Source organism: Lonchura striata, chromosome 5, assembly GCF_050655825.1.
Source record: "Lonchura striata isolate lonStrDom1 chromosome 5, ASM5065582v1, whole genome shotgun sequence".
NCBI lineage: Eukaryota > Metazoa > Chordata > Aves > Passeriformes > Estrildidae > Lonchura > Lonchura striata.
Window position 1 is genome coordinate 36,123,312 of NC_140707.1, and position 17,740 is coordinate 36,141,051.

Here is a 17,740-nt window from a genome sequence, read left to right on the forward strand (position 1 = left end):
CTGCTCTGCTGCCAAATGGCTTTCGGCTCGGCAGCCGGATAACGGCGGGGACCGGGCCCCCTCTGGCGGACACCGGCCGGGAGCGGGAACGGGGACGGGAACGGGCACGGGAGCGGGAACGGGCACGGGAATGGGAACGGGCACGGGAATGGGAACGGGCACGGGAGCGGGAACGGGCACGGGAATGGGAACGGGCACGAGAATGGGAACGGGCACGGGAGCGGGAACGGGCACGGGAGCGGGAACGGGCACGAGAATGGGAACGGGCACGGGAACGGGAACGGGCACGGGAATGGGAACGGGCACGGGAGCGGGAACGGGCACGGGAATGGGAACGGGCACGGGAGCGGGAACGGGCACGGGAGCGGGAACGGGCACGGGAATGGGAACGGGCACGGGAACGGGAACGGGCACGGGAATGGGAACGGGCACGAAAATGGGAACGGGCACGGGAGCGGGAACGGCAACGGCAACGGGAACGGGAATGGGAATGGGAACGGGCACGGGAGCGGGCACGGGAGCGTGTAGCGCAGCTTCTGCAGCCGGGTGAGAGAGCGGCGTCTCCGCGGCGCGCTGGCACGGAGATGTATTTTCTCTACGAGAGCTGCACGCCAAATTGCACCTGCAAGTCGGTAGGTTGCACTGTAACATCAAGATTGAAGTCTCCTGTTCCTGTTTTCCCATTGAGCAGCTCAATAGCAAAGACAATGAAGCTTTTTATTTGAGTTAATATTTGTCTCAAGTCCCTGCTTTATGCCTACAATACCTGGAATGCCCGTGTGGTGTCTAACACAATTGCTGGACAGGTACGAAGTTTAGCTTCCACTTGTCTTTCTAATGTTTTTTACCATTAAAAAACCTAACCAAACAAAAAACCCAAAAAAATTGTGGCAAACAAATGCCAAAATTGAAAGAGTGAGAGAGAACCCTCTATTTTCCCCCTTTAAACTTAGCTTTATTCAGATATTAATGAGTTTTACTTCCTTGAATAAATCAGTCCATTTCCTAATTTAATTGTGTATGTCTTTACAACGTGGGGTTATATATTAAACTGGAAAGAATGCACAATGTACCTGCAAACCCACGCGGTTAACAGGATGACTCATTTGCACTCCGTGACTCTTTCTGCAAACACTGCAAGACATTTAACTCCTGAGGGCAGGCGGATCAACACTGGCAGAAGGATGGGCTGGAGATAACTTGAATTTTGCAGTTCAGCTGATTTTTGCTATTCTGAGCCAGGATCTCACCAAAGGTTTAGGACGAAAAACAAAAAAATCACAGAGCAGCTTGAGCGCAACACTGTCAGCCTTAGAGAATACACTTTCTTGTTTTATTAACACCCAAGAACAGCTAATGCCCCCTGGGCCATGGCGGGCAGGGGCACCAGACTGCATGTACCACAATGCATCGCGCGGCGATGGTAGCCGAGCCGGCCAGGCACTGGGATCGTGTGGAGCTCTGGGTAGTGTAGTTTATTTGTGGAGAGCCACCTAGCATCTGAAGGCGGGAAGGGAGAAGCAAGGGACTACAACTCCCGTAGGGCCGTGCGTCGCCAGCTCTGTGTTGTGTGGACGGGAGGGTGGCGTCCCCGGCTCCTGGCTTGTGGCATCCCCGCTCGCCACCGATCCTTGGGCCTGAGGCAGCCGCAGCCCCGGAGAGACCATGGAGCTTGGGATAGCGGGGGTGCAGCGCCGTGCCTGAGGGCGGGCTGGGGCGGTAGCGCCATGGATAGCCGGTGCTATGGGTGTGCGTCCAAGTTCTCTGTCTTCAAGAAAGAGGCAAGTCCGGCTGCGGGGGGTCAGGAACGGGCCGGTCCCGCGGGTTCCTCCCCCGCCGGGCGAGGGTCTGAGAAGGGAACCGGGGACTGCTTCGCCCGGCGCCGAGACACGCTTCCCGGCCAGCTTCCCGGCGATGTTGCCCTGGGTACTGAGCTCTCGTGTGACTAATTCCGATATGTCTTCAGATATGAGACATTACTGACCAAAAAACCAAAAAGTCATTGAATGCCGTCCCTCTCACCCAGGATTCTGGCATGATCTCAGACAATTCACACACACACACACTTTGCTATACTATAGGGTGAAGTGGTGACTCTGCTCCCAGCAGGAGTTATCTGCTGGTGCTCCAAGGTTCTTGAGTCTCCATATCTTCAGCAGCAGCTGGTGAAACAGTTCTATCACATGAAAATCAGCATAACCCCAGCACTATTTTGTGTGTGCCTCGGCACGGGCACTGTGCCCGCCGGCGGCACCAGTGTGGTGGCGAGGTGCTGAAGCCCTGTGGTGCCCCTCTCTCCTGTCTCTGCAGTGTGGCTGCAAGAGCTGCGGACGCTCCTTCTGCTCGGCCTGCCGGAGCTTCAGTGCTGTTGTTCCCCGCTGTGGGAACACTCAGCAGAAGGTGTGCAAGCAGTGCTATGGAAAACTAACTGGGTAAGATGGGAGTGTTCACCCAGAGACAGTTTGCTGCTTTTTTCCTTCAGTTTACATTCCATGTGATGTTGCAGATTTCTGCAGGAGAGCTCTGCTTTCCATATGTTCATGGATGCTACCTGTACCCTGGAACTTCAAGACAGGACATCTCTGAACTTGTTATTATATGAGCTGTGCAGTCATAAAATAGGAAGCAGGATTTGTTCCTGTTCTATGGTTGACAAAGTAGTTTGAAAGCATCAGGTTTAAATCTTCATGGATGGACACTGAATTCCTGTGGACAGTTTAACTAGATGGGCTGAGGTTAAGCCACAGTGTGTTTTTGCCCAGTTCTGGCAGTCTTCTCAGATGTGTATAGTTGAGTAGCCTGACGATAAGATGTTCAAAGTGTTATTAATTCTGTGGGCAAACTATGACATAAGTCCTTCTTGTTGAGGGATCTCTGCTATGTGTGGCCTGAAGACATAAAGTTCTGTAGCCTAAAAGCTATAAAATTTTTGCTTCTAAAAGGAAACTTTAAAAATTATTTGCAAACCATTATTTGCAAAATAAGTTTTTTGCAAAAAATTATTTGCATAACCAGTAGACTTCCTGTCGAAAACAAAACATGTAATTCAGTAGCAGCAGGATTATACACTTGAACAAGCAACACAAGAACACAGGTGTATACCAGAATTCCTCTGTCAACCAATTCTTCTGTCTCCTCCTTTTTCTCTTGCATTTCTCTTGTTCCTTTTCCTCACTTTTCTCCTATAGCAAGAAATTTTCACCAGCAAGGGGGGAATTTTCTGGTTCTGCAGGTGTCTAAAGGAGAAGAACCTCGTTAGTGAAGGTCTTCATCTTCATGGGCTGCTGAAAACAGTGAAGGACAGTATTCAATCTTTTCAGTTTCACAATTTTCTGATTTCCCTTCACAACTTCAAAGCCATTAAGAAAACAGGGCTGCCTGTCTTGATGTTTCCTCTGGGTGTTTTTGTCTCATAACTTTAATATCAGCACTAGAGAGCTATAGCAGAAAAACAATCTTCTCTGACTGGATAGCAGGTAGATTATAGAATCATAGAACTGTCTGAGCTGGAAGAAACCTTAAAAATCATCTATTTCCAGCCCCTGTGCTGTGGGCAGGAAACCTTCCACTTGACCAGGTTGCTAAGAGCTCCATCCCACCTGACCTTGAACACTCCAGGGATGGGTCATCCACAGCTTCTCTGGGGAACCTGTTCCAGTGTTTTACCCCTCTCCAAGTAAAGAATTTTTTTATAGTATCTAATCTAAAGCTGTGCTCTTTCAGTTTAAAACCATTCCTCTGTGTCCTGTCACTACATGCTCTTCATAAAAAGTCCTTCTCCATCTTTTGTGGAAGTTCCCTTCAGGTACTGGAGGCTGCAGTTAGGTCACCCTGGAGCTGTCTCTTTTCCAGGCTGAATAATCCCAATTCTCTCAGCCTTTCCTCATAGATGTGCTTCATCCTTATAATCAATTTGGCGGCCTCCACTGGACAGACTCCAACAAGTCCATGTCTGCCCTGAGCTGGGGACCCCAGAGCTGAATGCAACACTGCTGGTGGGGTCCCATGAGAGAGGAAGAGATGGGTAGAATCCCCTCCCTTGCCCTGCTGGCCATGCTGCTCTGGGTACAGCCCAGGACACAGCTGGCTCTCTGGGCTGTGGGCACACATTGCTGGGTCACATCCAGCCTCCTGTTCACAGCACTCCCAAGTCCTTTGTGCAGGGCTGCTCTTGATCTGCTCATCCCCCAGCCTGTGCTGGTACTAGGAGTTGCTCCAATCTAAGTGCAGCACCTTGCACTTTGTCTCATTTAACCTCATGAGACAAGGGCCCACTTCTTGAGCTTGTCCAGGTCCCTCTGGGTGGCATCCTGTCCTGCAGGTAATACACACAGGCTGCAGTTCTGTAAGCTGCATATGTTGTTGTTCTTCATGCAAATAGCTTTCAGAATTGAAGCCTTAGAATGTTGGAAAGTATTCCAGCAATGTTGCATTCAGTCATTACTATATGGGCCTTAGCTGTGATTTCTAAGAATGAATAAAATATGCTAACTAACTTACATAAGTGTCTAGTTCGGTCCCTCAGCCTGAACACAGCAAAGTAGAAGAGTTAGACATGTTTTAGGTGTGTAGTGTTTAAGTGTTTTGTAAGATGTTATATAAGAACTTTTGTAACACTTTGTTTTATTTGTATGTTATATAATTCTGTGTTTGTTGCATGCCCCATCTCCTTCCAGAGTGTCCTGCTGCATGGAAGCTAATTACACTGGGAGTCTTACCTAAGTACTCCTCACCTGATCTGAAGTGGGAGGTGCAGGCTGTGGGAGGCAAGGGCATTTCAGCCCCACCTGGATCACTGGTGACTGTATTAAGTCACATTTTGTCCAGATGCAAAACAACTGGACCAAAGGACAGAGATGAAGGCTCCCACTGTCGTGGGCATCTGTATTGTATTAATCCCTTGCATAAGCTGATTCTTCTCAGTGTTAATGAGGTTAAGAAAGGGCTGTACCAAGAGGTCAAGAAACACCTGCTGATTCCTCTTGAGATGAGAGACTAGATGATTGTCAGTATTGTCAAGTATTGTCAGTATTTTGAGTTCAGAGAAATCATTCTTGTCTTTCAGAGAAGGGTCTCAAAGCAGTTCAGCAAAATGGTCACCACCAGAAAACTACAAAAAGTGAGTTACACTTGCCAAGCAGTTCTTTCTACTGCAGATGAGCCTTTTAGGGCTTCCTCTTCTCCTAACTAACAAAATTGGGGCTTGTGGTATGCGTATTTGCTTGTTCAGAGTTAGATTAAGGATGGAGCTTTTGCTTTGCTGTTTGGGCTGCTAGTTTGTTTGGAGGGGTGGGGGGTATGCTCTTTGGAATAGACTCCTGAACAGCCATCTGCCTGCAATTATCTATGGCTGATCAGAGTTGGCTTGGAAACAGGAACCTTGTGGTGAAATGTTCCTTGTCTGCTGGGAAGTGCTGCCAGATATGTTGTTCTTGTGAGCTAAGGTTTTCCTTACTCTTAGGAGTACTTTATTGTGCTGATATTGGAGAGAGTGATTTAATTTCTGTTCTGCACTGGCATTCTTCAGATAGCCTGTTGGGTTCACAGAGGATGTTTTCTTATCTCTGGGTTAAAATCCCTGTTCTCAATTGACATGTATTATTTCCATCCTTATCACAGGCGTGTAGCAGCTTTTGAGGCTAAACAAAACCAGCTGAAAGACCAACAGAAGGAAGCTGCAAAACCCCCAGGTCGAGCAGGCTGCAGATACCAGGGGCTCTCAAAAGAGGATAGAGCTATTGCAGAGAGACTGGAGAGGCTCAGGGAGGAAAGGAAACCAAGTGAGTTTTAGAGAACACCATAAATGCCTTGGGTGGAAACACTGCTATTTGGGAAACAAGGAACCTGGAGGGAGAGGGAAGTGCTGGGCTTTAAGTGGCTGTGACGTTAGGGGGATGAAGGCTTTAAATAGGACAGAGCATCCAAGGTTTGCTGCCACAATGGCCAACGTCTAGAATGATTTTAGATTGATGTTCCAATTTCATTTTGGTTTTTGGGATTTCTCTGTTTTGGTGAAGTGTCTTTACTGCAAAATCACTTCCTTATTTTCCATTTTTTGGGGTAAAACCCTGTGTCAAACCCACTTGGAGTAGAATGAAATGAAAGTCTTTGGCCAAACTATTTTGAAGAAGGTTTCCTGTTAGTCATTGTCTTGAGCTGCAGCAGTTCCAGTCTCTGTGGGACTATGTTATGACCAGCCTTGTCTCACAAAGAAGTAAAGGATTTTCATCCCAGTCCACAACTGTCAGGTTCTGGGACTGCTTTGAGGTGCTTACATGAGAATAAACTATTTTAAATGTTGCATGTGGTCTCTAGAAGAAAAAGAACACCCTTTAGAGTGGTTACCTGGTTGTCATAGAATCATCTAGTCCAGCCATTAACCCAGCACTGCCAAGTCCACCACTAAACCATATCCCAAACTGCCACATCTACACATCTTTTGAATATGTTCAAAGATGGTAACTCAGCCGCTTCCCTGGGCAGCCTTTTCCAGTGTTTGACAATACTTTCTGTGAAGCAGTTTTTCCTAATATCCAATCTAAACCTCCCCTGGAAGAGCTTGCAGCCATTGCCTCTCATCCATTATGTGGCAGGGGAGAGTTTCAGTCTGATAAGGCTGGAAGTGCATTAGGAGATGTGGGATCAATGGAACTGAAGTGCCTAAATTACACTCATTTCTATACCTGTCCCTAGAATCCCAAGTCAGCTGATTTCCAGATGACATCACCCTAATACTTGTGTTATTGCTAGGAGATAAACTGTGAAGAAGGCAAGGACTTGGAAGAAAGGAATAGCAGTTAGCATCAGGGTAGTCTCTGAGTCACTGCAGTATGACCCTTCATTCACGTCAGGGCTGGGTGAGGTTTTTGCTCAGGTGTTCAGAGTCTGATTCCAGAATGAAATATAATTTTAAGGAAAAAAACATGTAGCTTTTAACTTTAAATAACAGAATAATCTCCTCCCTTTGTGAATTGCAGAGTCCATCCCTACTCAGGCTGAGATTGAAGCTAGGCTGGCAGCCCTGAAGGAGGATGGCCGAGGACCTGTTCCATCCACACAGGAAATGGAGGACCGGTTGGCTGTCCTGCAGGATAGAGATCCTCCTTCCCAAGCTTCCAGACCTGTAAGCTCCCTCAGCTCTTTAGTCAGAAATTTATTCTGAGCTGACACAGTGACTGGTGTCACAGTATGCTAACCATTCTTCCTTCTTCAGCTTTTTTGTGTCCGGGTGGTTTTCTTCAGAAATCTCTGTTTCCTGATTGTGTCATTTCTCCAGAAGCAAATCACCAGCCTTTACTTGTTCACTGCTTCAATTTGAATGCAGCATGTTCCTTTACGCTAGACGTAGTTTGTGTGCTTATTTTTAGCAATAGATGCTGAGGTTTTTTACTCTCAACTAATTTATGTGCATGAGTGGTTATAGTTTTTCAGAGCTGTTTGTGTTGGAGGCTTATCAGCCCTATCTTCTAGTTACATCTTCTAGTTACTTCATATCAGCTGGGCAGAGTCCTTTTAATTTTTCCAGAAATAGAAGCCCAGCATGATTTGTCTGAGTTTGCAGAGGAATTTGTTGGATATATGCCTTGAAAGCCTATAGGAATGATCTTGTCCCCCAAGATACCATTTCCTTATGGTTCTTTCAGCTGTATGCCCAGCTGTTATCACAAGTCTCTGTGTGGCTTGCTGGCTGGCACTGTTGAAAATGGCACTTGTTTATACTGGAGGTGGTGGTGGAGCTGGAGTTGGGACCCAGCAGCATATATTTCTATACACTCAGCACCCCTTTGCCTTGTTTGGGTGACTGCTATTAGAGCTGTGTAAATAGAGCACCTCTGAAAATGAAGCCCTTACAAATCTTACACCACATAACTGTAAACTGAGATTCTCAATGTCAGTGGAAGCATCTTTGTATACTGCTCCCATCTAGGGTGATCTTGGTTGCCAGAATTCTCCTTTGATTGAGTATGCTGCTTTTCTCTCATTTACCTTTCCCACACTCCCCTGGTTTCTTAGGTACACCAACCCCCGGACACCCGAAGTCTGGTCCAGCAGACAGATGACCTGTTAACTCAACTGTCTGAGGAGGTTGCCATTGATGAGCATTACAGACCAAAATTTCAGCCTCAAGGTATCTGTTTTGGCATCTAAAGACCAGTTGATGTCTAATAATGTATGTGCTATGCTGAGAAGGGAGTTTGTGCCTCCCTATGTAACTTAAAGGTGAGCTGAGTGTTCAGTTTGTTCATATCTTCCCCTTATAATCCCTTGCACTGACCAAGTGCAGCTATCTGGCTCCATGCTGTGTCTCGGTGTCTTTACTTGGAGATAGTTTCTTCTTGTCAGGGCTGTATTATTCAGATTCTCTTGTTTCTCTAAAGTGACTCCTCCCTGGGGAGGAGCTGTTGCTACCCTTAATGCACCTGTGCACTGTTACAAAACATCAGCATCAGAATCTGGCATACCATTATCTTCCTGGCTGCATTGCTTTCTCTGTAAACTCACTGTAGGTCACAGATCAGCCCATTTTCTTCTCCTCATGTACAGTGAAGATCCTATTGGCATGCCTTTCTCTCTCATTATCTAGTTTCATGGAGAGCAGCAAGCTGCTCTCATGGCATTATTTGTCATGCTTTCTGTGCCCAAGGAACATTGCTGCTGAGTCAACAGTGTGTTCTGTGTGTCTGTCTGCAGCTGTTAGTAGCCAGAGCTTGAATGATCTCAATCGGGGAAATGAAGATGGTGTTTGCCCTGCAAATCTGGACCCAAAACAGCTAGAGGAAGAGAAGAATAAACTTCTGGCAGAAGCTGCTGCTGAGCTGCAGGAAGAGAACACTAGGCAGGAAAAGATCCTACAGGTTGCCAAGAGACTGGCAGCACTCAAAGGCGAGGACCCAGAGAAAGGTGGGTAGCAGATGAGAATACCGTGCCAAAAGAGGACTCAAGCTGCTATGACAGAGTAAATTCTTTATTAGTGTTTATCCATTTAATTATTCTGTTCTGCAAGAAACAGACTGAGCTTTGGTTCTGTCTGCAAAGTGGTGCAGGTTGGTTTGTCATATCACTATGAAAGATCTAAGTTGAGGGTAAAGGCTCAACTGTACTGTAAGGTCAGACTGCTTTGTCTTGCACCCTTCTTTGGGATAATTCTAGCATGCTCTGGTGATCTTAACAAAACTTTTAAAAGCAGAACTCTGGTTTTGGGGGGAATCTTTTCTGTCTCTCTTCCAAGTATTAAAAATAAACAGTAACATCCTTTATGAGGAGCCTGCACCTTAAAAGGTCAGAGCCAGAATGCCACAGCCAGCTCACACCATGAAGAATTGTCTCTGGTACATTAGTGTGCACAAGGCTTGAAGTGGGTGTGAGTTACAGTCTCACATTTCATACTCCTACAGTTACACTGGAAACCTATAAGCTCCCTGACAGTGATGAGGAAGTGGCTGAGGAGGAGGCTATTCGCCGAGTGCTGAAACAGGTCAGAAGTGGCAGCTGTGGCCTTGTTTTTCTTCCTCTTGGTTATACCTCGTGTGTGTGTTACCTGGTGAGCGTAAAAAGGTTGTGTTTCTGCTCCTGAGAAGAGTTTCCTTCCTTACTTTCCTAGTGCTTTTCCAATACTAGTTCCCATGGGCCATTCAATATTTTACAGGCAATTGAAAACAATACTTCTAGTCTGTCACATTGTCTTTCTCATTTGTGCTTAGTGTCTCCTGTGGTCTGCATGTGTCTCCTGTATAATCACGCTTTGCTGGTACTTCCTCTCTTCTTGTTCTGTGTTTTTCTCCAGCCAGTTAGAACATGGATGATGAGATGTGTGCTGTGTAGCTCAGCTTACACCTGCATTTCTCCCCAGAATGTCTCTGAATTGTCTTGCAGGCAGACCTGAGCTTAGATTTGTCTGATATGTAAGATGTGTGTGATTAGCATGATGCTGAGGGCCTGCTATCTGCACTGCAAAGCAGTGTGTGAGCTGCAGGCCCTTACTGCTGCAGACTGTCTGCAATGGACACACAGTGTTCCAAGTACAGAACAAGCTTACATCTCTCTGGGTAACAACAGCTGCATTCAGACTTGTCATCTCCTGTTACTGCATGAGAGCATCAAGTGCAGGAAGTTTAGGGCCTAGAATGAGGCTCACAGCTGTGTATGAAACAAGAGACTTCTTGCTTTGTGTTGTTACCAGCTCACAGAGGAAGCAGCCCTGGATGAAGCAAGTGGATTCAACATTCCCCCAGATCAGACCACCCAACCAGGACCATCACAACAGAACCTGTGTAAGCCAGCAAAGCAAAAGGTCAGTGAACTGGTCAGGATCTCTTGAACTGTCATCTGGAATGTTCCAGGGTGTCAGGAGAGTACAGTTCTGCAACAAAAGTTGGTTGTATCCTAGGTTTGCTGCAGAAAAAAAAAATTAACCAACCAGTTTCTCCAGAGCTAGCAAGCCAAGCAGCTTCTGCAAGGCTGACCAGCTCTGAACTCAGCTGTGAATCATCCTTGTACTTATAAAAGGAATTGTTCCCTGGAGTACAATTCCTTTCAGGATGGCTTTGTCTTGAATGTTACAGAGTTGTGTAAACCAAGAGAAGTTGGTAGACACCGCACAATATAGATACTAGAGAATTATACGTACATATATAAATGCATACATATATATGTATATATATGTGTATAACAAGATCAGCAAGGTCATGGTCTACTACCATACAGTCTGAAGCAGAAGAAATGGGAGGTTTACCAGTGCTTTCAGCATGTGCAGAATAGAATCTCTAGATAGTATTCTACTGTTCATGTTCTCATATAATGTCAGAGGAAGGAATTAGTAGCAGGATACCCTATGCTGGCCTACTGTGGAAATATATACATAATCTCTGATCTATATTACAAGAATTAAATGCACCTGTGACTCACAGGCACCTGTCAGGTCTGCTCCCAGTGGAAGAAATTATATAATTGTAAACATTATCAAAAACATCCATCTCAGGTATGACAACTTGCATTTCTGGGATTACTGATGCAAAAGATAGTGTTAGGAAAAGATTGTGTCATGAAGCTGCCTTTGCCAGTGTCCAGGCACTATGCCTCAGTGTGTTTTCAGTTCCACAAGAGTTCTCTGTAAGGGAGAAAGTGGCCATAGTTGGCTGTATGGATATATTTAGATTATGATTTGAGGAGATCTTTTTGTCCCAGCCTCAGGTATGAATGAATAGTAGGGACCTTTTGGCAAAGCACTTCCTTTGCCCCACAGTTTTTTTCCCACAACAGAGAGAAAACAATGTCCCCACCTCCACATTCCTTTCCCTTCCCACATAGCCCCTTTCAGCAAAACTGTTTGATCTCTTGCTTCTGCAGCAGGAATTGTCTGTCACATGGTATCATTGTGGTGCCTGCCAGAATATCTGAGCTTTGTCCCATTAACGCAGCACACACAATGTGGGTGTACATCGATGTAGACAATAAATAAAACTGAATACCTGTTTACATTCCAAGCAACATAGATTTAAACCCAAATTCTAGAAAGTATGTTGTGTTTTTATTTAACAACTAGATGCATATGGAGCCTGTCCCTGCACTCTGGGCAAGTTCATGTCCCAGACTTAGGATCAACAGAGAGGAAACTGTACTCTGGGACAGGTCACTGTGGCCATCATACATTACAGTTAAGGTCCTTTATTGTCTGTGCTGGGGTTTGAACTCTCTGTCTCGTTTTCTATGTGAATTAGAGCCACACTCCAGCCACCACAGCTTTTGCAAGGGCAGATGATAGCGATGAGGATGAATTACCCTGGTGCTGCATCTGCAACGAAGATGCCACTTTGCGCTGCCATGGCTGTGATGGGGACCTCTACTGTCAGCGCTGTTTTTGGTGAGTCTTGGCAATTCCTCTGGGTCTGAGAGGTGGGTCAAAGGTAAGCTTGGCCCCCTTTGTATGTTTTCTCATTAGGCAGAAAAACAGGCAGTAGGAGACAAGGTTTGAGGAATCCAGATTTGAGCTGAATGCTAGTTGTTAGAGAAATATGTTGTGAGATCAGTATTTGTTTCAGGCTTCAGGGACTAAACTGGTCCTAGGCAGAAATGTTTCAGGGCATGTTTGGGCACATTGTCTGAGTGTTCTCTGGAGCAGCTGATATGCTGCATTACGTGGGATGGGATAAATGAGACCATTGTTCAGTGACTCCTATGGTTTGTTAATGCCATTGAAGGATGACCTAGGCTGGATTCCCTTAAAGGGGAGAGACCAGATTGTATGAATTCCTGAGGGTTTTCTAAGGTTGACACTTTGCAATCCTAAACCATATTAAAAAATTCTTCATTGAAATATGTATGTGTGAGCCTTTCTTCACCAGTCAGGCCATGCAGCAGCTGTAGTCTTTGTTCTTAAATGTGTGTAGATTTATTTTTGACAAAATTTTCATGTCTCAGATTTGGATGGTTAATTCATTTGAATACAAAATTATTTCTAACAGGTTGTGTGACTTCTCTTTTTTCATGCCTCAGAAGTATTGGGTAATTGGCTGGGTTCTCAGATCAGTAACAGCAGGTTGCTCAAAATGTGGTTGGGATAATAAGAGATGTTTTTTGTGCATATTCTCTCATTTCCTGTCTATGTATTTGTAGGGAAACACAAATGCGGTGGGGAAAATCCATATGAAAATGTTCAGAAAACATATGGCAGTATTAGATTATTAAAAACAATGCATATGAACAAAAGCATCTGTCAGCAAACATCAGTAAAAGCAGATTTAACAGTCTGGCAGGTGAGTGTATCATCCACACACTGCAGATGTAGGCTTGTGTCTTACTCAATGCTGCCCGCTCCTGAGCATGGTTTAGACAGCTGCCAATACACTGCATAATTTTCAGTAATTTTTCAGAGTTTTCTGAAGGAGACTGTCATTTTGTCTGTTGTCACAGTTACTAATGTTCCTGGAATCACAGACACAGTTCTGAAAATGAGCCATGAATTACATTAATCTCTTCAAGAGGGAAAGAAACAGAAGGACCTGTTGTCATTTTCAAATCCAGCTGACAAGGATGAACAGACTTTCCCAAAAAGAACTTCAGAAATTTCTGTTGCAAGCAAATATCTTAAGTAGTTAGTCCACATGGCTGCCAGTCAGGTCCTCACAGCCAACCCTTGGGATAAGTTTCTGGTTAAGGGCTGCTGGAGGGAGATATCTTGTGCAGTGGCTAAGGGTAAGTTCCTGGCCTGGGTATTTACTTCTGAATGCACTTTGTATTTGCTTCTTAGGGAAGGCCATGAGGAGTTTGACCTGAAGGACCACCACACCTCCCGCTATCATCTTCCTTGCAAACAGAAGTGACCATGCTTATGGGCAGAAAAGGAACTGAAGAATGGGAAAACAGAGGAGCCGGCCAGATGCGAAGAATCTAAGTGGATTTGCAGCCAAAACGGGTGATGTTTTGGACAGTTAAAGGATGTGCTGTAATTTGAGAGAGTCTTGGAGGGCATGTGACTTGGTCTTCACAAATACACCTGAGAAGTGTAGGGTTTGCTGTGCATACTTGGGAATAAATGAGGACTTGATATGAGGAGGTGGATACAAGTCCATAAATAAAGATGGTAAAACAATGTAGCAGGAAAGATGCGTGTTTAAGGCAGTACTGACTGGCTGATAAATAACTTCCTGCTTTTACTAACAGCTTACACACTGGTTCAACAGGCAGGAAAGCACTTTGCACCAAGAAAAATGTCTGCATTGTGATCATGTGTGTGATGGGAATTTGCAAAGCATAATAAAAGTTATTTACAGAGGCCTGTGGTTAAAGTCTCTCCTGAAAATGCCTGATAGTTCTTAACAACGTGTTGCTTTCTTATAATGGTATGTTAGTCCTAGTATCAGGTGGCTTAGGGAAAGAAATGAAGAATAGTGAAGTCATCAAAAATGTTTCTGTGGCATGTCTGGAAAAGATACGGGGCAGTGTTGCTCACTGACATGAAGGGAAGGATCCTTTGAAAATATAATCTGCTACCGATACAGTGTTATGGCCTGCAGTGGCTGCGCCAAAATCATGTAATCTGTAAGAGCAACATGTTAATCTGAAAGAGTTGAGTATTAGATAAAGATATTACCTGTGTGATGCTCTTCATCTGGTTATGAGAGAAGCTTAGTTGCCTATGTCCATATCCCTCCAGGAAGACAATCCAGATGCAAGTGGCACTTCCCAGTGCCCAGAACACCCAGAATTGCTTCAAATACCCAAGTAAACTGACTGTAAACATGCTCTATTATTCCATCAGGATGAACTCTTTCCAAATAATGTGACTTCTGAGAGAGCTCTCTAAGGCTGACAAATTCCAATTGCAACAAAATAAAGGATTTGCCCTTGACAGGGAATTTCCAATGAATCTTGCCTGTCTGGTTTGACACTACCACTCCCAGCTGTCTGCCTTGCCCCTGTGCTTAAGGTCAGTGCCTCCGAGGTGAAATGATGAAACAGTGTTTACCTGCACCTCTGGTCAGAGGACAGCATTAAACCACTGTTGAAGGTGAATTTTTGCTAATGTGTTGCTGGATCAGACTCTTCAACAAAAACCTGATTCAAGCAATGTAGATAGAGTAGTAACACTTTAGGTTAACACACTAAAAATGGCAAGTGTATCCATCAGTGCCATTAAAACCCTTTCTTAGGTAGGGGTGGCAAAACCTGACTTTTGTGGAGGATCTTTCTTCTCCTGGTAGCCCTTGCTTCACCAGTGCCTGTCTCCTTGGGACAGGTAGATGAGAAAACTACTTGGGTTGTTCTGATGCAAGAGCTCACAATTAACCCTGTGATACACAAAATTTAAGTACATTATTTAAATAAGCCCTGAGGAGCTTGCAGTCTTAAATAAAGAACACCATTTTGTTTTGATTTTTATGTTATCATAGGAGTGACACTTTTTCATTGCTATTTGACATGGAGAATTAGTCTGATAGTAAGACAGCCCAGTTCTGAGGTTAAAGCCTTCATGTTTTACATATACAGGGGAAGGTGCAACTATCTGTTCTTATTTCTCTCCTAAATTGATCCACAGCTTTGAGCTTCAGCCTGTGTCTTCTCCAAGCAGTTAGTAGTAATTTTATTTCTTGATTTACAGCTGATGTTTTTTTTCAATATCTTAGTATGAGTTGGTATGATACTTGCAACATTTTTGAATGCTTCATCAGCCACAACAAAACTTTGAGCTCCCTTGCAGTTAGGCGGCCTCTTGTAAGCCCTGCCCTGTTCACATCAGTAGTAATGGAGCAGGTTGCAGCCGGAAGCAGTTTATTTAGATTCCCAGATTGGTTTCTGTGGGGCCATCCCAAGGAATCCAGAAATGCACCCAACCCATTACCTGAAATAGAACTTAGTCATGCATGGAAGACTCTCTTCAAGTCATACAGATGCAAGCTACTGCTTTCCCTGCACCACTAATGGACATTTTTGTGGCTGCTGCACTTTCTGCATGTAATGGGGTATTTTAGTAGTAGCCCAATAACCTTCCCCTGAAAAGCCATTCCCACTGTAGCTGTTGCCTCAGTGAACTCCATGTAGGATGGGCAGAGGGGTATCCAGATGGGCTGTCTGCAGGAAGCATACCTAGCTGAATCTGTGTTGTGAAAGAGGAATGCTGCATGACCTTTAAGTGGGCAGTGCACTGTTAGCTGTGTTGCTTACTCCCTATCCTTGTCTTTGAAAAGGTGCTGGTAAACAAAGATACTGGTATCAGTCAATTCCTAACAGGCTAGATCAGGCTTCAGTCATAGGTGTTCAATGACAGAAGACAGGCTGGCATCTTCCAGAAAGAGATTCAACTTGTTTGCTCTTGTCTTTGTAGCAAGTCATGAGGGATTTTCTTTCCCTCTCAGCATGTTTTGTATGTGAATTTGTATGTGAATTATCAAATTATCTCCAACAAGAATTCAAATTAGAAAAGCTCATGAACTTTCATACATTGGGTTATCTGGGTATAATCAAGAGGGCAAAGTTCCTTTCAAGCAACATTCTTAGATAGTATCTACATACTTATGCTAGTGGTGGTGCTGAGAAACAGCAATGTTAACTGGAAGATGTTTGCAAAAAAAATTTTTCAAGGATTGATTTTAATCTATCCTTGTGGTCTAGTGTGAAAGTAGCCAAAACATAAATCAAGCCAAGTGTGATTTACTACTGCTTAAGAATGAAACAAAAAAGAAGTTACTCTGATTGCATTACATTGTTTTTTCTTTTGCACCACTGAGCTGAGAAACCATCTACCACTGGCCACGTGTTGCCTTTCTCCCCTGATCTCAGTGTGCATCATTTCAAGTGCTCTCAGGTATCATTATGTATCAGAACCAAGTGCACATGATAGGATCTGCATCTTACTCCTTTCCTGCTACTTGCAGAATAAGCATGAAGACAACTTTGGTCAAACAGAGTATTCAGAACCTGCTTTGTCATTGATTCTAACAATACCTTAAAGCACAGACAAAACTTCTTTTTGCATCACTCCATACTGAGGGAATACAGAACAGTTCCCAGGGGGAAGAAACTATTTCTCTTTGGCCAGAGGAGAGGCATGTCATGTCTTTGTGCTGTTGCAGCTCAGCAGAATAAAACAAAGCCTGTCAGTGGGGTATGTAAGTAATCTGAACTCATATACTGCTGTACTGTAGCTAACTGCATCTCTAGTTTAGGCCACTTTCCTCATGTCCTGTTCACCTAGCTCTTCCATCTGAACTTCTGTTTGATCCTAGTTTTTTGTTTTGTTTTTTTTTTTACCAGTGCTCAGAGCTTTTTGTCAATATGCTGCTCTCCTTTCTCAAGGGGTGTGTTATATGAGTCTTAGCAGGTGTCATCCATAAGCCAGATCTGCAACCACTGCGGTCTGGATTTAAGTTTTTGCTGTTATTTTACTGATTAAGTTGAGATTTCATGAGGATAGGCATTCCCACTAGCCCCTTATTAAGCCAAAACTGGCATATTCCCAGGACTATCAAAGATATATATCAGACCTGATAAAGACACCATTTCTCCAGTTCAGTGTAGATACCAGTCAGATACAAGAAAAGCATGTAAAAGGAAGCAGGCCCTTGCATCACAGTTGTTACTGCAGCTTGGATTTTGTCCTCTCAGAGGACACAACCTACAGTTTGTTCACTGACAACTGGAAAATAGGAGGGAAGAACAAGATAGCAGTCATCACTCTGCTACTGATAAAGATGGAAAGACTAATGCATTTAAGATATTACCTGTCCAGCCCAAGTATCCTTGTTTGTCTTTGTTAGCTAACCTGCATGTCCCTCTGGTTCCATAGTTGGTCCCTTCTGCCCCTGCCTCACCAAACAGACAAAAGATGTACTCAAAAGCTAGCCTTGAATGTTCTGCACTGTAGGAGCTCCTCTGGATGTGACTCAGACTCATCTCTTGTGTTTGTGTGGCAGGTATCAACATAGGGACAGGGCATACATAATGTGAGAGCGCTCTACCTAAGCAATCAGCCTCTGTTTGCTGTCTTATTTCCTAGTCACATGTGTCAGGTTACTGACTTGCTGAGAGGCTGGATGTAGTTTCCTCTGTATTTTTCCAGGCAAATATTAGTTGTAGCCAGAAGAATTTGTGCAGCAAGGTACTGTGTCCTACTTCATTGCTCATTTTTGAGACCCACCTGTCTGCAGAAGACTCACTCTGAGATGCTCCCTGAAGGGAAGTTGGGAGCAGGTATTTTATTACTTCAGTTTTTCTTTAGAATCTAAAAGAGCAAAATCAAGCAGTG

The 17,740-nt window shown here is 44.5% G+C and overlaps 1 protein-coding gene across 3 annotated transcripts; it reads left to right on the forward strand.

Moving 5' to 3' along the window:
• The first annotated feature begins 1,557 nt into the window (after window positions 1-1,557).
• On the forward strand, window positions 1,558-13,771 carry ZFYVE19 (zinc finger FYVE-type containing 19). Of its 3 annotated transcripts, XM_021533442.4 has the most exons (11): window positions 1,558-1,781; window positions 2,311-2,432; window positions 5,066-5,119; window positions 5,620-5,780; window positions 6,978-7,123; window positions 8,014-8,128; window positions 8,692-8,901; window positions 9,396-9,475; window positions 10,181-10,291; window positions 11,718-11,860; window positions 13,247-13,771. In XM_021533442.4, exons 1-11 carry the CDS (start codon window positions 1,728-1,730, stop codon window positions 13,317-13,319), a joined length of 1,269 nt encoding a protein of 422 aa, XP_021389117.3. In that variant the 5' UTR covers window positions 1,558-1,727; the 3' UTR covers window positions 13,320-13,771. The 3 variants fall into 3 exon arrangements, with proteins under 3 accessions (XP_021389117.3, XP_085437984.1, XP_085437983.1); XM_085581858.1 differs by lacking the exon at window positions 2,311-2,432; XM_085581857.1 differs by lacking the exons at window positions 1,558-1,781; window positions 2,311-2,432 and adding an exon at window positions 2,477-3,676.
• Window positions 13,772-17,740: the final 3,969 nt, after the last annotated feature.

Excerpts from the sequence above, each read along its gene's own strand:
- ZFYVE19 (XM_021533442.4), top strand. The coding sequence starts at position 1,728 with ATGGATAGCCGGTGCTATGGGTGTGCGTCCAAGTTCTCTGTCTTCAAG. Across the intron at positions 7,124-8,013 it reads CTTCCCAAGCTTCCAGACCT|GTACACCAACCCCCGGACAC; the intron begins GTAAGCTCCCTC and ends CTGGTTTCTTAG. Across the intron at positions 11,861-13,246 it reads TACTGTCAGCGCTGTTTTTG|GGAAGGCCATGAGGAGTTTG; the intron begins GTGAGTCTTGGC and ends TTTGCTTCTTAG.